General features: G+C 41.3%; 1 protein-coding gene across 1 annotated transcript in view; it reads right to left on the bottom strand.

Moving 5' to 3' along the window:
* The window catches only part of CHCHD6 (coiled-coil-helix-coiled-coil-helix domain containing 6), a 314,058-nt gene that overhangs the window by 161,567 nt on the left and 127,789 nt on the right, over positions 1 to 24,702 (bottom strand). Inside the window, exon 5 of the mRNA XM_019658655.1 lies at positions 3,882 to 3,965. Coding sequence (XP_019514200.1) covers positions 3,882 to 3,965 — 84 coding nt within the window. The remainder of the gene's footprint in view (positions 1 to 3,881; positions 3,966 to 24,702) is intronic.

Raw genomic sequence — 24,702 nt, 5'->3', positions numbered from 1 at the left:
CCTCCACAACTAGACTGAAGAACAAAACGACAGCAACTTGTCTGTTCCCCTTCCCCAATTCCCCAGCACTGTTCCCATCCCCCCAATTCCCCAATTAAAATAAATAAATAAAATAAAATAAATGGTTATGCATTTATTAAAGAAGGGGAAAGAGGATGGAAATAACATGAGACAGAACTGAATGCTTCTATCTCAGGTACTTTTACACAAATGAACATTCATCCCCCAAATAATTAGCAGGTTAGTCTTAAAATTCAGTTTCAAAGATAAGGAAACTGAAGCTATGGAATTTAAACGAATTGCTCAGAGTCACAGGCTGTTAAATCATTGAGGCAGAACTAGGACTGAGGTCTGCTAGACTCCAAAGTTCGCTTATCGCCCCACCCTATTTGGCCCCGTGGCTGAAGGCAGGAGGAATGGTCAGCTTAACAGCTGTCAAGGTCTAGTTCAGAGACATTAAGCATCAAGGTTTCTGCTTGAAGATAATAAATGTGCTGGTTCTAAAGGGGCACAAGTCACACTTAGCCTCGTGATAGCTGAATCCAGGTGTGGTATGGACAGAACTCACTCCTAGTTCTTTGGTTTCCTACAGAAAATCACAAAGTGGCAGCTGAGCAAAGGCTCTGGGAGATCAGTTAAGATGCAAGAGGTTCACAGGTAGTAGAGAGCTTCACCCTCCTGGGCTGTATGCCCAACATATGGAAATGAAAATGGCCTTGTTCTCTAACACTCTCAGGCATGTGAGAAACACCCTGTTATGAGCAGCAGCACATGGTCCCACACTGCTTTTCACAGAGCCCTGTTCTACCTCTGTATACTGAATGACCAATGGGTGCCATTGCAGTCATCTGAGGAAAGCCGTCCTGGAGAATGAGCCATCATTGAAGATAAAATCCATCTCAGCACATATACACATGTGTGTGCATGCACACACATCCATTAAATCCAAACCTAAAGCATTCTGACTTGAAACAATCCCCAATACCACTGCACACTTGAGAGTGGAGCCAGTCCTCACTGGGCACCTAGTGTCCACAAACCCTTTTGCAGATATTACCACGCCTAACGCCCCCATCAACTCCCTGAAGGAGGCATTAGTGTCTCCACTTTACTGATGAAGAAACTGAGATGTGAGGAGGTATGGGAGCTGCAGAGCGCAGTGGTACAGGGCTGCATGAGGGCCCAGATCTATCGTTAACCAGCACTGCCCTCTGCTTCACCGCTTGTGTGTGAACACCGTGTCTGGGGTATGCTTCCAGATGCCATAAGACCCTCACAAGGCCCCTGTGCCCCCAGCAGCTCACTGCTCTCTGTGGTGAAACGGAAAACACTCCTCACTCACTTCTTGCAGTGTGGGCGTGAGGAACAATTACTCAGAAAGATTATAAAGCACAGGAGCCCTACAAAACATGATTTCCGCACTCAAGAATAATCATCCAGGGAATAAATACTGCAGCACAAAAGGGTCAAGAAGTCTCCTCCCCCTCGAAAACGAGTCTGGACTCTGTGCAGGCTTTCCCTACCTGGCAAGCACAATGGGCCAGCACTCCAGGCTGGTATTCTACAGGCAAAAGGGCAGCAGGGTTCCAGCCTAGAGGCCTGCAGACACACCAAGGTGCCTCCTAAGAGCCTAGGCCTGTGCCTCCCCTATCCCAAACTTTTCTCACCCATGACCAAACACCCACCTATTTTGGGTGGTCAAGGATGATTCAGCATCTGCTCCAAGTTTCCCCCTGAACAGTTTTCCACCATCAATTTCTAAACTTAAAAGGAAAGGGAAACAAAAAAAGAAAGAAAGAAAGAAAGAAAGAGAGAGAGAGATAGAGAGAGAAAAGAAAAGGAGCTTAATGATTGGAAGACCCTGAAGCTGTGTGTACAGAAGCTGAAATGTCAAGGTCTGAGAGTACTCAACAAATGAAAGCAGAATTATATAAAAGCAACAGCTAATAAAAGAGATTGTCAGGTGCTGTGTTTCCATCCTCCCGGACATTACAGGAATAAAATTACCCATGGAGAAAATGGAAAACTTTTTTCACAACTGAGACAATTAAGCCTTCGATTGTGCCTCCTTGATCCCCTTTCTCCAGCTTCCCTCCACTCCCGACCCCCCTCGCCAAACTCCAGTTCTTGGGATGTTGGAGGTACTTTTCTTCTTTGTATTATCACCAGCAAAATGCTAGTGTTTAAGAATCAGAAAGGAGATCTTTTTCACCTCCTTTAGGAAGCATTCAGTAACTGTTCACAATCATGTAGGTAAATATCATTTAAATAAAAAAAATTTTTTAAAAAAAGCCAAGGGCCGGCCGAGTGGCTCAGTTGGTTAAGAGCTCGCTCAAGAGTGCGCGCTCTGAGCAACAGTGGTTCAATTCCCGGCCCGAGCTGAGCAGCCACTGAGCTGCCAACAGGTGGCAGGATGGCTCAGCTAAAAAAAAAAAAAAGCGTACATTTGCATATACAAGGAGTTTGGGCTTCACATTATGATGAGTGGAGAAGACCAGAAAGGCTCATCTGTGAGAATGTCCTTTCCTACAGCAAAGCCGAGAACTGGTTTTAGAAGGAGAACCAAAGTAGAGATGAGAAAGGAGGGTGACAAGGGGAAAACAGATTTTAGGGGAGAAAAAAATGCTGTGAGGCTACTTCCCTTCCACCCCAAACAGACACAGGCACACAGGCTTCTAGGAGCCAAACGCAAAGAAGATGCAAGAGGAGCACAGCAGGAGGCCGCAAAATTGCACACGTAATAAAACGAAATCTGTGCTTATGAACATATGGGCAATTGTGATTATTTAGAGCTATGGCCGGTGGAATTTTTTTACCCTTTTATAGGATCTCAAGTCAGAATTTTTGTCATTACAGCTATAGTCAAATCTGGGCAGGAGGCTGTTCCAGGGAATATTTGCTTGTTAAGGGCCACCTCTGTAGACAGCTTGGGGTACCCCGCCAACCCTGGGACCACAGGCTCTCACCATCAGTACTTTTTGTTCACATCACACTTCTGGACATCTCTTAGACACCCCAAAGAGGGTGGACAGGAAGGGGTGTCCAAGGAGCAGGAAGGAACCTCCCTCCTGTCCCTACTGCCTGGAAATCTAGAAATCCACGTTTCTGCTAGGCTCTGGTGTGGCACGCCACAGGAGAAAACCCCTATGAAAATCAAGCCCCTCAAGCATACTGTCAATTTCAAAGCTCTAAACCATGACAAATGATTCTTGGAGATTTCCTGCAATAAACTGATGGCTCGGGCTGCTTGGCATGCTGTCTCAGGCAGGAGGAAAACACCTTTATTGTAAGCCCTCCTAACCATCCCCTCCCAAGTTTTAAGCCATTTCTTGGGAAAATCTGTGATGATCAACAAATCAACCCTCCCCTAAAAGTAGGCAAGTTAACAAATGAATTTTCAAGAATTGTTGTTGGCTTAAGAAAAAGGAAAGATGATGTGTCTCTGAATCTCATTCGTTTCAAAGGCTTATCCTTCGAAAAGTAGGGTGTGTAGCCTGTTGCACTTTGATCTCTCTGACTCCCAGAAGAAAATCAATAATACAACTTTAATATATTTGTATAGCAAGGCTTCACGCTATTATTATTTTTATCCAGTGCAGCTTAACTACAAAAGTGAGAAAGGTAGACTAGGTCTCAGCACCGCCCTGTCGTGAAATGATTTTTTTCTAAATTTGAACAATAACAGAGCCAGCCACATTCAACAAAAGGCGGGCCAATTAAAAACCAATTATCTCTGTGATTGCAACTTTTTGAAAGTTTAGGGGTGTTTCCTGCAGAGTACAGGAGGGTGTGTCCGCAGGGTGACGGGCTGTGGGCTCCTCTCTCCTCAATAGCGTCTTTAGGACCTGGCCCCCCAAAAGGCAGCCAAGCCCCAGCCTTACCTTCTTCTCAATGTGCCCCAGTTGCTCTTTATAGAAGGTGTCACAGCGTCTCAGCTCTGCCTCTTGGCTCTCCAGCTCCCTGGCCTAGTTGGAAGAAAACAAAGCCCATGTTAGCTAGGAGCAGTGGGGCGGGGCTGGGGCTGCAGGGAGAAACCCACGATGATTTCTGCTCACAGTGACATTAATAATGAGAAGAATAGTGATAATGAATTGAAAACCGATGCTATGCCAGATTGCTTACATATCCTGTGTTTAACATTCACCACAGCCTTCTAGGTAGGTCATTGCTACAAACATTTCACAGATGACAAGCACTAACATTTACTGAATGCTCACTGTGTGCCAAGTACTGGTCCAAGTGGTTCCCACTGAATCTTTCACTTGATCTGTACAATCTCTCCAAAACGTAGGTAGGATTACGACCCCCCATTATAGATGAAGGAACAGAGGGGCTAAGTGATCATCCCAAAGCTCAGAGCTACGAGGGTGGAGGATGGGTTTGAATCTCTGCAGATGCAGGGCCTCGCTGAGGAGCTGCACTACCTCGAGGCCACACAGTCCAGGAGGACCAGAGCTGTTCTCTGGCCATGGAGTCCTCATACATGGCACCACACCAAGCCACTGACACACTCTGAGCTGTAAAAGGCAAGGATGCCAAAATGCCCTTCTTTTGGTGAGGCCAACTCCCTTCCTCAGGGGTCAGGAATCTGAAAGGTGAGCATTATCAGAACCCCAGGATCCTAGAGCTGGAGGGTACAGCTGCTCCCTCATCCAGCTGATGGAGAATGAACAGAACTGTTGGCGCACATGACTGAGGACCCTCTCTCACCATCACACTTAGGCTGAGTGACATGGCTAGCGAGGACAAGCAACGTGGAACCAGTAGACCTGGGGCTGAACCCACCCCACCCTTAACTAGCTGGGTGACCTCAAATAATTTCCTGTCAGGTATAATACATATGTGGAATGGAAGTACCTCACGGAACTGTGTAGCGGTTAAAAAAAACCCCACAGACAGGGGCATGGCCACTGCAGGCCATCACAGTGGTCACTGCTGAAACACCTGCATCATGGCAAAGTGGAGTCTGAGAACTTCAGAGAATAGGCTTGGTGTTTGTAGCAGGAATAATGCCATCTGCTCACCGTCTACCCTCTGCTAAGGGCTGAGAGAGCTCCTTGTGTCAATTCTCATGACCCCCAACAGCACAAAGCTAGTCAATGACTGAGGTAGACCATGAACCTAAGTCAGTGTGACTCTTGAGTTCTGTGCTTATCCCTTCAAACAACACTATGGTATCAGCCCATGGGCTTGAACTATTCGAAAACACCATGTAGTACAAAAAATACATCTGTATTTTTGAAAGCTTATTTCCTTGGCAGTGCTACCACCCTTGGCATGAAATCTTCCTGAAGCCCCAACAGGATGTGGAAGGGAGGGGTAATGAGGAGTCGACCACACAACAGTGCCTGAGGAAAGGCTTGGGTTTAGAGGACCACACTGCTCCCAGGAAAATGCCAGGCCAGCAAGGGCTTGGCAATAGGCTGAGAGCCGAGTTCTAACACCAGCTCGACCACTGAGTGGCATATAAACTTGAGCAAGCTGCTAGCCTTTTCGTGTATATTTTCTCCTTACCTGTAGAACGGGAAAAGGGTAGTAACTTGGCTCTCCCGGAGGCAGCTGCAGAATATCTAAAAATGCCAAGAAGGCTTCTGGAATGCCTGTGGAATGCCAATACTTCAAAAAAGCTAAATACAAACAGTGAGACTGAATGCAGGGGATTTCTCGCAGGATTCTTCAAAGCATGATGCTGAGGCATGGCCCAGGAATGAGAGTACGGCTAATGGGTGCTGGGTCCTCAGCAGCCAGCACTTAACCGTTAACACCCCTGGTGCAATCAGACGCTGGTCTGATACAGAGAATGCGATACAAACAGCTGGATGTCAGTGCTTGGACCAGAGCAGGCACTTGATGATTTGATTTTTGTGAATGAAGGCTGACATCAGACAACACTGGTCACTCCACATAGCTGCTGCAGTCCAGTATCTGCTTCCCAGCACTCACAAAAGGCCGTGCAGCAGGAATCGCTCAACATGACCATGAAATCAGGGAGGAACAGAGAGGTTTCAGTGACTGATTCAGTAATTGTCTACCATGTGACAGACACTATCGTAAAGGGGCTGGGGACACAAAAGAGAAAAGAGAGAGTTTCTTCTCCCATGGAGCTTAGATCCCAGTGGGTGAGACAAATGTATGAGCAGATAAATCAGATAATTTCAGAAGAGGTATGTGCTGGAGAGACCACAGACAGAATAACTTGTGGGATAGCAGGTTGTTATTTTCTCTAAGGAGATTTCCAAAACAGTCTTCTGCGGAAAAAATACTGAATAAACTATGTTGTTTCCAATACAAAGGTAAAATATCACCATTATGAAGATCTGCTCAGCGGATTACAGTCTTTGAATGGGGTATTGCAAGGGACCTTTAGTTATTTTAGTTATCCAGTCAAGAGAGCACCATCAGTTCACACTCTGATGCATCTACTCTGCTCCAAACACATAACAAGGGCAGATAAAAAAAAAAAGAACACAACACCAGAAAGACATGGCCAGGCTCAAAAACAAGATAAAATGAACCAACAAAATAGAAATGCATGAGGCCAAAGCCGAAAGAGGCAACTGGAACAAACCCTGCTCCACAGAGGCGGGGAACTGGAGCCAGGTTTGCCACCCAGAGCCTAGGGCTCCCCTAGAATAGGAAGCTGATAAAAAATTCCTCAAGACTCCCATGTAGGGCATGCTTTTCAGTTTGCTTAAACCTACGTTCAGCCCAGAGGCCATGGCTGCAGCCCACACAAATGGACCAGACGCTCCTGGCTCAGGTCCCAGCTCCACAGCACCACCAGAACCACCATGGAGAAAGGCCTCCGAAGGCCACACTCACACCTGGTCCTGCACTTGGGTGCAGGTGTAGGCAACCACAAAAATGCTGCACATGGAGAAAAGAAAATGAGAGAATGAAACAAAGCAAAGGAAAACAAGGCAAATATCAAAATTTCTACTCAAAACAAGTCTACAAACTAATCTCAGATATGTGCAGAAATGTAATGCTTAGAAGGACTACCAATAAAATCAGCAACTGGAATATGAGTTCACTCTAGATTACATTTATTTTATGGGACATTATAATGAAAAATTTTTAAAATTTTTTATTATGCAAAAATTTAAACACAAGACAGAATATAATAAAACCCCAGATAGCCATCACTAAGCTCCAAAAATTACAAACTAAAGGAAATCTTGTTTCACGTATACCGCCCACCTTCTCCCTACCCCCAAATTTCTTACAACAGATCATTTCATCTGTACCTACTTCAATCTATTGGGTTGTCGGAAAAGTCATGATATATTTTTCTATGTTTTTCGTTGTAAAAGTGCATCGTGACTTTTCCGACAACCCAATATTTCTCTAAAAGATATGAACTTTTATTTTCCTAAATAGAATACTACCATTGCACACCAAAATAATAATAATAACATTAATTTTTTAACATCATCAAATATTCAGCCAGCGTTCAAATTTCCCACTGATAAAAGATCTGCAAAATATATATTTTAGGTGTTCAAAAGATATGTGAATGAATGATTTCTGATTAAAAAAGAAGAAATTATAAACTTGGAACAGGCAAACCCCAAAACAGGTAAATGTTATAAATTTAAATTCCTTCAAAATGAAAAATGGATAGGACAAACCCTAAGCTGAGGGCAGTAAGAGAGAAATTAGCAAACTGAAATATAGTACAGAGATTTCAGCCAGAATGTTGCAATGGAAGACAAAGATAAAAAGTATGAAAGAGGAGTCTTGACTGATTATTTCAGAAGAATAGCATCGCAGGGATAGCAGAGGAAAAGAAAGTGGAGAAGAAGAGAAGGGAAGGAGAAGAGAGGAAGGAGGAGGGGGACAGATGTTACAGCAGAAGGCGAATGAGAAGAAGGGGAGAGTGGGCAGGATGAAGATGAAGATGAGGTGGGGGGAAGACAGCAAGAGGTGGGCATGAGGAGAAAGATGGGGAGGTTGGAAGAAAACGAGGGGAGGAGGAGGAGACAGGATGGAAGCAGAAAATACCTGCTAAAATGATAGGAATTAGTATACCAGTTAGCACAATAAATATGTGGTAGGCCAAGTACAGGGCCACGTAAGATGGACCCCCTTGATCCTCCTCCTGATACTCATGCTGTTGTGTGATGCCCTCCCCTTGAATATGAGCTGAGCCTTGTGAGGAACTTCTGAGGCGCGGAATATGGCAAAAGTGATAGGATGTCACTTTCTAATTGCCAAAGATAGCGATTTCTGTCTTGCTCACACTCTGTCCCTCGCTCTCTTTTGCTTGCTCACACTGATGGAGACACCTGCATGGTAAGGAACTGAGCCAGTAAGGAACTAAATCCTGCCACATGAGGGAACATGGAAGCGGGGCCTCCCTGAGCTGAGTCCTTAGATGAGACCATAGCCGGACGGCACCACAAGGCACTAGCCAAGCCAGACCGACAACCCCGACCTACAGAAACTGTGAGAAAATACACGCTGATTGTTTTAAACCACTAAACTTTGTAATCTGTTATTTAGCAACAGGTAACTAATACAAAATGTGAGTCAATTGATCTCACCCTTAAAAGTAAAAAGATAATCACTTTGGATAAAAGAAAGAAAAAGAAAATCCAATTATATTCCACTTAGAAGAGACCCAATCCCCCATACTAATGGCCTTACAAAACAAAAGAAAACCCTTCACTGGTAAACACAGACTGCAATGTTTACTATTTTGTTTACAAAAAAGGCTGAGCATTCAAACACAGATTTTAAAACACACATACAAAAACAAAAAAGTATTGACCTACCCTAAAGAAAAAATACTCAATAGAACCAGATGTAGCAATGGCACAGATGTTAAAATTAACACATAGGGACTTTAAAATAACTCTGATTAATATGTTAAAAAAATCTAGTAAGAAAACGGAAGATACCATGTGTATCCACAGGTAGATGAACACTACCTGGCCTCCATTTTTTTTTTTTTTAAAGATTTTTTTATTGGGGAATTGGGGGAAGGGGAACAGGCAAGTTGCTGTCGTTTTGTTCTTCAGTCTAGTTGTGGAGGACGTTGCTTCACTGGCCTAAGTTGGCACTATCATTGCGCTCTTCCCGGGTGAGGCAGATCAGCCGCTGGCTTCTGAACAGCTGCTCATGGGGCCTGCTGGCTGCTCACGCTGGCTGCTGGCTACACACGGTAGCCCATGGCAACCCACTGCAGCAGGAGCTGCAGCCTATGCTGTCGCCGGCGACTCACGGCAGCCCAGCTCCAGGTTGAGCTGTTGTTCAGCATCTTAGCTGTAGAGGGCAGTGTCACTGGCCCTCATATGTGGGATCCGAACCGGGGTCCTCTGGTGTCCCAAGCCAGCTCTTAACCATCGCGCCACTCGGCCAGCCCACTGGCCTCCATTATTTATGATAAGAAATCAGCTGTTGATTTATGGGGGGTCCCTTTTGTGTAATAAGTTACTTTTCTCTTGCTGCTTTCAAAATTCCTTCTTTGACTTGGCCTTTACAGTTTATGATATGCCTAGGTGTGACTCTCTTTGATATCTCCTTGCACGCAGCCCTACTCATATATGTGGCATTCTAAATTCCCAGGAATATGTCAGAGCTTTTCAAAGCTTTCTATAGACATCTCATTCTCTAGCTTTTCTTTTTAAGCTTTTGGGTTACCCTCTTGTTTGTCCAAATTGTTATCTACCTCCTCAGGCAGCTGTGATGCTCAACAATGACCTCTGATTATTCTGACAAAAGACCCGTGGGAAAAGGCTGTTTCCAATGGACAACATCTGAGTCATGTCAAATAAAGACAGCCTTGCAAGTGGGGTCTTCACAGAACCAGAAGATAGGAAAAATACTGACAACTCTATAGGAATGGAGCTTTGAGTGACTCCAGTCCTTTTCTGCCCTGTCCAGTGATTGCCAGGCTGCTGGTCTTTACAATAATTGAGGCTGATGGTTTTTCAGATTACTGCTTAGTAATGTTCAGAGTTCTAAATAAATAAATAAATAAATAAGCAAACAAACAAATAAATTCTGACTATTATTTTCATTGTTTTTATGAAAGAGAGGTTTTTCAGAGGTCCTTATTTCACCATTTTCACTGACACCTCCCAAAATGATAAAATAGAACCAAACAGAAATGCTAGAAATAAATTTCTAGCATGGTACGGTATGAAATCATGGGTTTATTAGCAGACTGGACAAAGCAAAGAATCAATTTGAAAACAAATCATTAGAAATTATTTAAATTAAAACACAAAGAAACAAAGCATGAAAAATAAAATAGAACAGGACACCCAAGATCTATAGGACAATATAAAAATATATAGCATACATTTAATTGGAGAAGAAAAAAATGAGGCAAAGGATGAACAGGTAAATGATAAGAATTTTCCAAAATTAATTAAAGACAACAAATAACAGATCTGAGAAACTCAGAAAATTTCCAAGCAGGATGCTTTTGTAAAGTTCTTAAATAATTCCTGAAGTAATGTGATTTTTTTTAAACAGACTGTCATTAGTTTTTTAAAAGTAATTTCTAGAGCAATCACTAAAAAAATGACAAAAAAGGTACAAATAAAAAGTCAATAGAGGAGAGAAAATAGAATTCTAAAATATATTGATCCATCTCAACCCTCTCCCCCTCAAAAAAACCTGCAAGAAAGTAGCAACAGAGGAACAAAGAACAGATGAAACAAACAGAAATTACAAGGTGTGATCAAATAATACGGTGAATGTTTAAATTTTAAAAAACTTATTACAGTAAAAGACACATCGCCATTAATCCCCCTCACTTCGAAAACACTTATCCCATCACTCTTGCCACTTTCTGAAGCAGTTCTGGAAGTCCTCTTTCATGAGTGTCTTTAGTTGCGCTGTCGTGGTTGCTTCAATGTCCTGAACCGATTCAAAACGTTAACCCATCATGGTCATTTTGACTTTGGGGAAGAGTCAAAAGTCCCACGTTGCGAGATCTGGTGAATAAGGTGGATGAGGACACACCATAATGTTTTATTTGACAGAAACTGCTGTACCAGAACTGATGTGTGGCACAGAGTGTTGCCACGATGGAGGATGATTTACAGCACACTTTAAAACACACCTTCTCTCAACTGTAACTTATACCAGACTGACTGCACGGAACAAGTTGAAACTTGTCACACACTGTTGCTAAGGTTCAACGTCCTGCTTCCCATATTGAAGATTCCTGCCTTTCCATTGGATGGCACTCAGAGCAGCATTCACCGTATTTTTTTATCATACCTCGTAAATAACAAGATGATAGATTTAAATCCAATCATATCAATAATGACATTAAACATAAACAGACTTAACTGCCTGTATTAGTTTCCTATTGCTATTGTAAGAAATAACCAAAAACTTAATGGCTTAAAACAGCGCAAATTTATTCTCTTACAGTCATAGAGGTCAAAAGTGTCAAATAGATCTTATTTGGCTAAAATCATGATATTGGCAGGGCTGTATCCTTCTGGATACTAAAGAATCTAATCTGTTCCCTTGCCTGTTTCAGCTTCTAGAGGCTGCCTGCATTTCTTGGCTCTTGGCCCCACACCACCCAAACCTCTGTTACCATCATCATCTCTCCTCTGATATTCCATCTCCCTCTTTTCCTAATAAGGACGCTTAAGATTACATTGGACCCACCTGGATAATACAGGATACTATCACCGTTACATATGCTTAACTTAGTCACATCTGCAAAGTCCCTTTTACCATGTAGAAGAACATATTCACAATTTCTGGGAATTAGGATGTGGACATCTTTGGGGGGAGGGGCAGTTATTTTGCCTACCATACACCCCAATGAAACGGCAAAACTCTAACTGTATATTATTGATAAGAAATATGTTTTAAATATAAAGACATAAAGAGGTTTTTTTTAAAAAAAGGAAAAAGGGCCGGCCGAGCAGCGCAATGGTTAAGAGCTGGCTTGGGACGCCAGAGGGCCCTGGTTCAGATCCCACATATGAGGGCAGTGACACTGCCCTCTACAGCTAAGATGCTGAACAACAGCTCAACCTGGAACTGGGCTGCCGTGAGTCGCTGGCGATGGCGTAGGTTGCAGCCCCTGCTGCAGTGGGTTGCCACGGGCTACTGTGTGTAGCCAGCAGCCAATGTGAGCAGCCAGCAGCTGCCGTGAGTGGCTGTCCAGAAGCCAGTGACTGATATGCCTCACCCGGGAAGAGCGCAATGATGGTGCCAACTTAGGCCAGTGAAGCAACATCCTCCACAACTAGACTGAAGAACAAAAGGACAGCAACTTGTCTGTTCCCCTTTCCTCAATTCCCCAGAACTGTTCCCATCCCCCAATTCCCCAATAAAAATCTTTAAAAAAATTTTTTTTAATTTAAAAAAGGATAAAGATATATTGTGTGAACACTAAGTGTAAGAAAACTGGCATAGATATATTAATATAAGAAAAAGGAGAATTCAAAACAAAAATATTACCAGATATAAAGAGCGGCAGTTCATAATCATAAAAGACACAATTATTCAATAAGAAATAACAATTCTAAATTTGTATGTACCTAATAACAAAATTCCCAAATACATAAAGCAAATTTGACAAACTAGAAAAGAATTTAAACAAATCCACAATCTTACTTGAAAACTTTAACCTCTCTTTCTCAAAATATTGACTGAGCAACTAGACCAAAAAAACCAAAAAAAATCAACAAGGATATGTAGGATATGAACAATATTATCATCCAACATGACCTAACTGACATTTCCAGAACACTAACAACTGCAGAATATACATTCTTCCTAAGCGAACATGAAATAGTCACGAGACAGACTATATCCTGGGTTACAAGAAATGTTAACAGATGAAATCAAGTAAGTGTCTTCTATGACCACAAAAGTATTAAATTAGACATTAATAACAGTAGAACACCTAGAAAATCCTCAAATGTTCAGAAATTAAACATATTACTAAATAATCCATGACTCCTAACCAGCAGGAAAATTAGTCCTAAAAGAGGCTTGGAAATGGCAGGGATGTTGGAATTTGCAGATGAGAACTTTAAAATAGCTATATAAATATGTTCAAGGATTTAAAGAAAAATGTGAACATAATGAGAGAAATGACAGCTATCACAAAAAAACAAATAGAATTTTGAGAGATGAAAAGTAAAATATTTGAAATGAAAGGCTGAAAATGTGAATGCCACCTCAGTGACCTGTGGAACAATTTTCAACTGGTAAATATATGTAATTGGATTCCTGGGGAAGGGAGATGGTAGTGGGAAAGTATTTGAATATGTGAAAAACCATGAATGAAAAATTCCCATATGTGTTAAAAAGTATAAACCCACAGAGCCAAGAAGTTTGACAAAATAACCAATAAATACAATATGATGAATGCTATAATAGAAATATACAAACTGTATAACTACAATGTTTTAAAATACGTAATTTTCCTTGTTTTACAAAACAATCCAAAGCAAACAAAACAAAAAACCTTACCCTAAAGAATTTCACGTCCATATGGCTTCACTGATTAACTCTATCAAATACCTAAAGAAGAAATCATACCATTTCTATGCAAACTCTTTCAGCAAATAGAGGAGGAAGGAACACTTTCCAACTCATTTTATGAGTCTATTATAATTATAATAGTAAATATGACATGGGCATTACAAGAAATGTACAAACCCATATCACTCAAAGAAAAAAAAGATGTAAAAATCCTTTAAAAAAACCAGCAAATCAATTCTATCAATATGTAAAACAGATAACACCCCAGGATCAAATGCCAGGAGTCCAAGGTTGCTTTAACATATAAGTATCAATCAAGATACCCATCACATTAACAAATGAAACGAGGAAAATTATATGATCATTTCAAATAGATGCAGGAAAAGCATTTGACAAAATACAACACCCATTTATGAAAAAAAACAAAAAACAAAAAAACACTAATTCCAGTAACAGAAGGAAATTTCCTTAACTTGATGAAGTCCATGGACAGAAAACCTATAGATATCATAATTATTGGTGAAATACTGAATGCATTTCTCCTAAGACTGCAGGAAAAAAGTTAATAATGATTTAGAAGATTTGAATAATAAAATCAACAAGATTGATCTAATAAACATATTTCTAGAATCTCTACTGCCAAAAGGAGTATTTACATTCTTTTTTGAGTTAAGTGGGACATTTGCAAAAAATCGATCACTCTTTTAAGTTACACTTACAAAAATAAACAAACAAATTTAAATGTATCAATATCATATACAAATGTTCTCTGATGAAAATATAATTAAATTACAAATCAATAATTGAAACGATGATTAAAAATGGGCTTGGTAATATGCCTTCCTAAATAACTCACAGGTTATGAAAAAATAATAATGGAAATTTCAAAATTAGAAGAATGAAAGTTCTACATTAAAAAGACATGTAACATAGCTAATGAGATATCTGAGAGGTAAGTTAATGGCCTTACATGCTTTTTATTTATTGTATTTTTAAGGAATGGGACAATCAGAAAGATTTCTCAGTTCATGTATGAATAAAATAAGACTCATGTTAAGTGACTTGCTCAAGGTCATGCAGATGTAGGACTAGGAACAGAGGTTTCCCAACTCCCAATTCATCAACCTCACATTTTAGGACCATGTCATCCCTTCCTGAATGTGTTTTGATAATGTAAAATTACTGGTTGACCATCAAACTGGATGCCTCTAAAAGCATGTATTATAACAGTGCTTCTCAAATGTTTAAAGCACATTTGAATCACCTGGGATTTTGATAAAATACAGATTCTGACCTATAGTTCTGGGATGAGCCTGAGATTACACATTTCTAACAAGCTCCTACATAATGTTACTTTAAGTAACAAGGCACTAGATCACACCTACAGAAAGATAAATGATGGTTATAATGACATTTCAAAGACCCTGCAAGATCTATGATGGGTCTAAATTATGTTCCACACAACCCTTCCTTTAAATTAATAATAATGTACTCTAATTTTAAAAGATGATACAGTAGTGGTTTAACACAGCAAGCTTTAGAGTTAGAAAAAGACTAGCTTTGAATATTAGATCTGCCACTTTTCTAGTGACCTTGGTCCAGTCAGAATTTATACCTCAGTTTGCTAATCTGTACAATGGGGAGATTAAAACCACCTATATTTCATGAGGTTGTAAAGTTAAATGAGATTATGCACATAAAGCTTTGAATGCAGGCAGTATCTGCAACATTGTAGTTTTTAAAAAATAAATGGAAGCCAAGAATTATTACCATAATAATAAATTAAAGTTTATTGGTAAACATTCAATCAGAAAAGAAAATATACCTACTCATAACCATAAAGCGTAGCAGATGTTTAAGGTAAAAAGGCAAATCTCAACGACAAATACAACCTTGAGATGATCTGAGATAATCTCTGCCCTTGAACTGATTCCAAGATGCTCTGAGATGCTATATGTCAACTTCCCTCTCACATAGGCAAATATCAGTGTTTACTTTCCCTCATTACAGCTATATGTCCCCCTCTTTAATATGTCTATCTACAGCAACTGTCACAGATGTCTTCATTTTAAAAAATGTTATTGGATTTTTCTATTGATATATAATTCACATACCATAAAACACACCCTTTTAAAATCTATACTTCGGTGGTTTTTAGTATATTCACTAGGTTGTACAACCATTACCACCATCTAATTCCAGAACATTTTCATCACCCCCAAAAGAAACTCTGTGTCCATTAGCAGTCATTTCCCATTTCCCCCATACCTAGCCTCTAAATGTTCATCTGGGTAAAAAAAAGTGATAAATTCACACAATGGAATGTATTCAGGCATAAAAATGATCGAAGCACTGATACATGCTACAACATGGATGAACCTTGAAAACATTATGCTGAGTAAAAGAAGCCAGACACAAAAGGCCACATGTTATATGATTCCACTTATATATAATATCCAGAATATAAAATAATCCATAGAGATTAAAAAGCAGATCAGTGGTTTCCAAGGGCTGTGGGAGGGGAGAATGTGGACTGACTACTAAGGAGTGCCGGGTTTCTTTCTGGGGTGATGAAAATGTTCTAAGCTTAGATTTGTGGTGATGATTGCAATGCCGCAAAAATACTAAAATCCAGTGAATTGTATACTTTAAATGGGTGATTTTTTTAAGTCTAGTACCCATTTGACACTAAATATAGTTGTTGCACTATTATTGACTATATTTCCTATGCTGTACTTTACATCCCCGTGACTATTTCGTAACTACCAATTTTTATTTCTTAACCCCTTCACCTTGGTGAAAAAGGTAAATGGGTGATTCTATGGTATATGAATTATATATCAATATATGTTAAAAATACATAGGATTACAAAGGACACCAATTATACTGAAACAAAGTTATCAAAATGTTAAAAAAAAAAAAAAAAGACTTGAGGTTGGGAGACCAGTTAGAAGGCCAATGCAGTAATCCAGATTAGAGAAGATGGTGCACAGAGGTTGGCGGGGTGGGAACAAAGCGTCGCACAGAAGATTGCCTAATAAATACAGACATGGAGGCAGGGAAATACAATGACTACCCCAGGTGTCTGGCCTGTAAATGGGAAACTATATCCACCTCGATTGTGAACACAGGTGACATAGTGCACCCTGTACTCATGTGTCATCTGTACACAGATAGATATATTCACACATTGAACATGGTATTTTTAGCACATGGATATGCTTACATAAACTGCTGAGTATTGCCAGATACAAACTTGCACTGTGTATGAACTTGTGTGTACACAGAGATGCATTCTAAAACAACAAATTGTGTATTTGCTGGTTGGTTTACCAGCCTGCCCTTCTAGACTGTAAGTTCCTGGAGGTCAGGGGCATGGTTGTGCTTGCCGCCTTATCCCTAGGGCCACACAGGAAATATTTCGCAAAGAATAAAATGAATGATATTATTGGGAAGTTGATGTGGGGAGAAAGGACATGCTAATCATTAAGAAGATAGTACACTGTGACAACTAAGAGCTTAGGTTCAGATTCTGGCTCTAACAATTATTTGCCATAAGGACACTGGATGCTTGGTGTCTCTGAACCCAGGTTTCCTCATAGGGTTGCCACAAGAGTTTGCTGCTATGTTGCCCTGATGTAGGGGTCCTGGGAGTGCCTGGGTGTGTCTGCTGTGGACCTGAAGGAGAAATTATCCCCAAAGAATCCAGCCCTGTTTTGCCCAGCTTAGACAGGTGCACACTGTTCCATGGGGTCAGCGCAGTTCAGGAGGTAGGTTGCAGCTTATCACAGGAATGCAGAACTTCAGGCATTCCATCACTGACTATCAAATGGGTACTGTCCAGGCCAGAGCCCAGGGGAAGAGTGGGGAGGGTCAGAGCTGTGTGGGGCTGTTGACCGCAAGACCAAGTCCCAGCTCCTTAGAGTAGGATTAGGGTTAGGGTTAAGTCCATAGAGAAATCAGGAGAGGCCACTTCTCTATGATTACCTTCCTAAATTTCCAAATCCATCTACTGTACCAAGGAAGAGAGGGCAACTCAGCAATGTACTGTTGAGAGGGAGTGCTCAAGGCCACATTTTTATTCCTCATTACTCGGTGCACATTTTCTAAGAGTCACTGATGCCTCACAGAAATCTTTGAAGAAACATTCTATTACAAGACCATCTGCTGAAATATCATAGGCTCTGTATGCAGCCCCCATTTCCTTTTATTACCAGGGAAATGAAAATGTGCTCATTCAGAAGGCTTGTGCCTGCTCATGCTGCTTCCTTCCCAGGTTCCACCCACGGGCTGCAGTGCTGAGACCCCCATCCATAGTGTGGACACAGTGCCCACATCCAGAAGACAAGAGAACAGAGGCTTCAGGTGTGAGGGATCACAGGACAGATGGCCTCTAAGGCAGCCGAGACCTGCTGTTCCCCCCCTAGTCCGTAAGAAAAGAACAAGACCACAGGGAAGGAGACAATGGAAAATGCTCAGTGCTGGTTAACTCTGACACATTTGATCCACGTTCTCTGCTGCCTTCCTTTCTCTTATCAAAGATTTCTGTGAGGCATCAGTGACTCTTAGGAAACGTGCATTGAGTAATGAGGAACAACACCTAGATACTGGGCAAAAAGTATAATTTTGGTTATAATGGAAACAAGGATCAGCAGTCTTGTAAAACAAACAGGGACAAGTCAATGAAAGTAGCAGTGACCATTTATTAACAGTTAATAAATAATTATCTAAGTGCTCCTCTAATTTACAGAACAGCCCAGTGGGGCGGAGAACTATTATTAACCCACTTAAAAGGCAAGAAAAATGCAGCACAGAGTAATTAAGTCACCCAGAGCTACACAATCAGTACATGGTAGAGCTAAAATTTTAAAGTAATAGACCTCATAGCCCAGAGTAATAAAGTCCTACCCAGTGTAATTTTCCAAGCAAGACCATCTTAAGAAGCCAGGATATCACCTCTGCAGTTTCTAATTGAGTTCTGAGGCACAGGAATGATAAGGGGTTGGAAATTACACATATCCACTCGGGTGCCCAGTTCCCTTTAGTGGTGGGGCAGCAGAGAGGGTGTGGGCAGGAGGAACCCCAGATTAACACAGAGTAACAATGAATCACATGGGACCTCCTACATGGTGAAAGCCCCAAGTGATAGCCCCATCTCCTATGGAAAAGCAGGCTGGCCAGGCGCCCTCTGTCATAGTACTATCATTCTACATTGTGCTAGGCTGCTTATCTGTCCCTCCCATTGACCTTGAACCCCCTGAGGACAGGGAACTTTCATCTCCGTTTCTGAAGCTCTGAACTACGCTTTTGCAGAATGGATGAAAGGATGAATCAGGAACAAAGGAAAGTCAAGCTAGTGGCCCACGAACCACATGATCCTCTTGTTTGGTCTGTGTGGTGGCTTGGGTTTGGTTAGGGTTTTGATTGAATCAGTCACCAGCATTTACAAAACCATAATTTTTACACAAAAACCATTTGACTTCCATATGAAAAAATGGAAAATGGAGCATTAAGCAAATGTGGATGGAAGCTGCTACCTGTGGAGAGGAAACTGAGTCCAGTGGCCACACCCTGAAGCGGCTGTCCTCAGTGAGAGCACGGCTCCCTGGAGCAGAGCACCCAAGGGTGGTATTAGTGGGCCCATCCCCCTCAGCATCTTCACAGTCCCTGCTACAGTCTTTGCTTCTCCCTGTACACATGTCCCTGCTGTTGCTATTTCACTCATTTGTTCAGTCAATCACAAAATATCCTGGATGCTCAGGTAGCCAGACTATTATTGGAGCAAGGAGTACTGCAGTGAATTAGGGGATGGATAGATGAATACAAACTAATGAGTGCAAAAGATACTGGACAGTGATGAGGGGCTACGAGAACAGCGTGACAGCCCAGAGAGGTAGCGTGAGGACCAGTAACAGCGGGTGACTACACAAAGGCCCTCCGAGGAGGTGATATCTGAGCTGGGAGCCAAATGACAAGAAGGAGGACCCACCAAGATCCCAGGAAGCTGGTTCCCAGCAGAGAGGACACAACAAATGTGAAGGCCCTTACATGGGAACAAGCACAACATATTTCCATGCACGCAGAGAACAGAATAAACAAACAACAAACAGATGAAAGGAGAGGGAGAAGCAGAGAAGATGGCAAGAAAGCCAGGCAGAGGCTGACTGTGCGGGGCCTGACAGGCCAACCCAAGGACTGTACACTGTCTCCTGTGAGCAGTGGAAAACCACTGGAGAGTTTTAAGAAGGAGAGTGATATGATCTAATTTATTTATTTTTTAAATCCAGTTCATAAAAGCCAAACTGGAAGGCTGCTGCCCAAGAGGATGGCCTGATTATCTTCCCGCACCATGCACTTGCAAACGCAGGCACACAAAATATCAACTGTGGTTATGACAGCTGTATGCTACACAAAGGCAGCAAGGAGAAACCTTTACAGAGGAAATAATATGCAATTTTCTAGCTGAACACCTTTTAAAAAGTAATGATGGAGAATACAATCCCTGCCTGTGAGGCAGGGGCTGTCTTTCTGGGCAGGGTAACAACATGACACTTGAAATAAGCAAGAGTGGGACAAAGCGAGCTTACCCGTGTATTGAAATCTGCAGGCTGAAAAGAGAGAGAGAGCAGGAGGGAGAAAAGAGCCAGGATTCCACTCAGCTTCCTGCTGCTTCTCACCGCGGCTACAAATAATTAAGAGTTCAGAAACGCGGCTTAAACATGACCTGTGACTGAACTTGGCTCCTAGCAGAGAACATGGTCTGATCTACAGCCCCAGCTCCAGGTCAGAGGGAAAGACACAAGCTGAACAGAGCCAGCCAAGGTGAGCGTGAGGCTCTAAAATACCCAACAGCTTCCACAGCAAATTCTTCCCAACCTGATGTGAACCTCAAACCTGACAGCCAGGTGGGCTAATGGGATACAGGCATATTCTAGAATGCCATGAGGTGAAAGAGTCAGAAGCAGCCTGCAACTACCTGGGAGCACATGGCCTAGGGCCCAGGTCACACCCTGAACCTGTAGCTGTGTCAGCAGGCAGGTTGACTATGCTTCCCGCCTACCAGAGGGATCACAGGCTCTGTGCAGCACTGCCCTACATCCACTGTCGGCAGCTACGACCTAGGCAAAAATAATAACATCAAGAAAATGGAACAGCTGCCCTGGAGCCAGCATGGGACTGACTGGGCTCCAGGTCAGCTCCCATGACATTGCCTAGAGGCCGAACTGCAAAAGATGGCGGCAGTCATCCTGATGGCCTTCGGGGTCCTGGGAGCCACTCAAAAGTCTGCTCCAACTCTGTGGGTCCATTGATAATCCCTGCCTACACTACCTCTGGGGATAATGGAGGTGAGAAACTAAAGTAATACTTTTCTTAGACCTTGTCTCACCCACCTAGAAAATACTGCCCATTCCACACTGCCACGCTCCCTCTTCCACAGACACAGCAGTTTCCATGGCATTTGCTTTTGGCTCCTACTGTTCTTTGCCAGAAATTCCTCTTTTTCTATACCCTGCCTGCCAGCCTGGAATATTCTTAAAGGGCCCGCACACATGCTCTATTGTTCTTTGTCCTAGCCAAAAATCAACCCTTCCTTCAGCACCTTCTAAAATCCCACCTTGGAGCCTTGGGGCAAGGGGGCAGATATGTGCGTTCTCATTGGGGCAGGCACCCCGCTGGGACTCCGACAGTCACCGTCCCATGAATCTGAACTCTGAGTAAATCACACAGCATGGAGGGATTGCCAGAAACTACAGTGATAGCAACAACTATATTGCTATACAACTATATTGAACAGCAGTACAATAAGGACCAGGCTGGTAGGGATTCAGAACCAAGGCCTGCCTGAGGCTTCCTTGCTTCCAGGCCATTCCCTAAGCCTGCCTCTTCAGCCTCATGTCCATCAGTGAGCCCCCAGCAGCCCCTCCATGAATTCCCTCTTTGCTTATGACAGCCAGAGCTGGTTTCCATGGTTGCGATTAGGATCCTGACTGACATATTTTCTCTTCTCTCTCTGTCCCAACAGAACTATTTCTCCCATCTGTACTCCCAATGAACTTAAATATATTTTATGACTATTCTAATTATTGTTATACTAATTGATCTCTAGCTATTGATCCCCTCTGCAAATACAGGAGCTTTATGAAAGAAGCTGCGAGTCACTTCACTTGTCTAGCACAGGACCTGGTAGGCAGACACTCAACAAATGTATGTTGAAGTCAATTTGTACTTATAACTTAGACCACTTATAACAATGCTGTACTCTTCAAGAATTTTCTGGTGAGGTTATATATTTATTCTGCAACAAATATCCCATCATTATTATTGACACTGTCATAGTGGAATGCAGGCTGGATGTGGATGCCGGACGAGGTCCTGGAACTCAAACTCACAGAGCTATCAAATGGCAGAGCTGGGATTTGAACTCTGGTTTGTAACATTACGAATCCCACATTCTTTCTGCCTCCCCACACTGCTTCTCAATAGGTCTCTATTAAAAAAATATTACAGGCAAGGCCGTGTATAAATTATTCTACTAAAACTGCTGCTGTTAAAAATATTGTTTAGAAACTGTTTTCAGAATTAACATAAAGTTTATGTATATCTTTTTGTTTCACCCAGCCGCCCAACCCCTCTCCCTGTATCTATGAGTCTGTGTCTATTTTGTTTGTTCATTTATATGAGATCACTCGGTATTTGTCTTTCTCTGGCTTATTTCACTTAGCAAAATAACCTATAAGTCCATCAGTTCTTGCAAATGGTAACATTTCATTCTTTTTCATGACTAATATTCCATTGTATATATGTACCACGTCTTCTTTATCCAATTGTCTACTGATAAGCACTTAGGTTGCTTCCATACCTTGGCTATTGTAAATAACGCTGCAATAAACAAGGAGGACATGTGTTTTTTCAAATTAGTGTTTTGGATTTCTTCAGATAAATACCCAGAAGTGGAATTTCTGGGTCAAAGGTAGTTCTATTTTTAATTTTTCAAGGAACCTCCACACTCTTTTCCATAGTGGCTGAACCAATTTACAATCCAAGCAACAGTGCATGAAAGTCGCATTTTCTCCACATCCTTGCCAGCACTTGATGTTTGTTGATTTATTGATGATATCCATTTTGACAGGTGTAAGGTGATATCTCATTGTGGTTTTACTTTGCATTTCTCCGATGATTACAGACGAGCATCGTTTCATATGTTTATTGGTCATCGGTATGTCCTCTTTGGAGAAATGTCTATTCAGGTACTATGCCCATTTTTTAATTTGATTGTTTGGTTTTTCTGGTATTGAGTTGTGTGAGTACTTTACAATTTTGGATATTAATACTTATCAAATGTCATTGGCAAATATCTTCTCCCATTCAGTAGGTTATCTTTTTGTTTTGTTGATGGTTTCCTTTGCTGTCCAAAACATTTTAGTTTGATGTAGTCTCGTTTGTTTATTTTTACTTTTGTTTCCCTTGCCTAAGGAAATAGTCTAAAAATATATATTACTAAGAACAAAGTCAGAGACTTTACTGCCTACGTTTTCTTCTAGCTAGGAGTTTTATGGCTTCAGGTCTTACATTTAAGTCTTTAAACCATTTTGAGTTTATTCTTGTACATGGTGTAATAAAGTGATCCAGTTTCATTATTTTCATTTATCTGTCCAGTTTTCCACACACCATTTATTGAAGAGACTGTCTTTACCCAATGATACATTCTTGCCTCCTTTGTCATAGATTAACTGACCATACAGGCATGGATTTATTTCTGGTCCCTCTATTCTGTTCCACTGATCTATGTATCTGCTTTTATGCCAATATCATGCTGTTATGATCACTGTAGAGTTGTAGCATAAATTGATATCAGGTAGCATGATACCTCGAATTTCATTCTTTGTTCTCAAGATTGCTGTGGCTATTCAGGATCCTTTGTTTTTTTAATTAAGTTTATTGGGGTGACAATTGTTAGTAAATTTACATAGGTTTCAAGTGTACAATTCTGTAATACATCATCAATATATCACATTGTGTGTTCACCACCCAGAGTCAGTTCTCCCTCCATCACAATATATTTGATCCTTCTTACCTTCATCTACCACTCCCCTCCTCCCTTACCTTCTGGTAACCACTAAACTATTGTCTGTGTCTGAGTGTTTGTTTCTTCATTTGTTTGTCTTGTTCCTTTGTTGTTTTCAGTTTTATATACCACATATTGGTGAAATCATATGGTTCTCGACTTTTTTCTATCTTACTTATTTCACTTAGCATAATAATCTCAAGATCTATCCATTTTGTCGCAAATGGCACTATTTCATCTTTTCTTATGGCACAATAGTATCCCATTGTGGATATATACCACAACTTCTTTATCCAAACATCTATCCAAGGACACTTTGGTTGTTTCCATGGCTTGGCCATGGTAAATTAAGCTGCAGTGAACATCAGAGCACATATATCTTTATAGACAATTTTCATATTTTTTTCAGTAGATACCCAGGAGAGGGATTGCTGGGTCACATGGTAATTCTATTTTTAATTTTTTGAGGACCCTCCACACTGCCTTTCATAGCGGCTGCATGAATCTGTATTCCCACTAACAGTATATAAGGGTTCCTTTCTCTCCACAGCCTCTCCAACAATTTTATAATTTGACTTTATAAAATCCTCTTGGAACACAAGATCCATAAGTTTAGTACCTACGTTTTTCTTCTATGCAGTTTATTGTTTCAGGTCTTATGTTTATTATGTCTTTGATTCATTTTGAGTTAATTTTGATACACAGAGACAGATAGCAGTCTGATTTCGTTCTTTTGCATGTGGCTTTTCAGCTTTTCCAGCACCATTTATTGAAGTGGCTGTGTTTTCTCCATTGTATGTTTTTGGCTTCTTTGTCAAAAATTATCTGTCCATATTTATGTGGGTTTATTTCTGGGTTCTCAATTCTATTCCATCGGTCAGTGTGTCTGTTTTTCTGCCAATACTATACTGTTTTGATTATTGTTGCCCTGTTGTACAAGCTGAAGTAAGGGAGTGTGACATCTCCAGCCTAGTTCTTTTTTCTTAAGATTGCTTTGGCTATTCGGGGTCTTTTGAAGTTCCATACAAAATTGATGATTTTTTGTTCTACTTCTATAAAAAATGCCATTGGGATTTTGATGGGGATTGCATTAAATCTGTATATTGCTTTGTGTAATATGGCCATTTTAACTCTGTTGCTTCTTCCAATCCATGAACAC

This window comes from Hipposideros armiger, unplaced genomic scaffold (genome assembly GCF_001890085.2).
Source record: "Hipposideros armiger isolate ML-2016 unplaced genomic scaffold, ASM189008v1 scaffold_286, whole genome shotgun sequence".
Taxonomy (NCBI): domain Eukaryota; kingdom Metazoa; phylum Chordata; class Mammalia; order Chiroptera; family Hipposideridae; genus Hipposideros; species Hipposideros armiger.
Note: the sequence above shows the minus strand (reverse complement) of the source record. Positions and strands in the feature narration are given on the sequence as shown.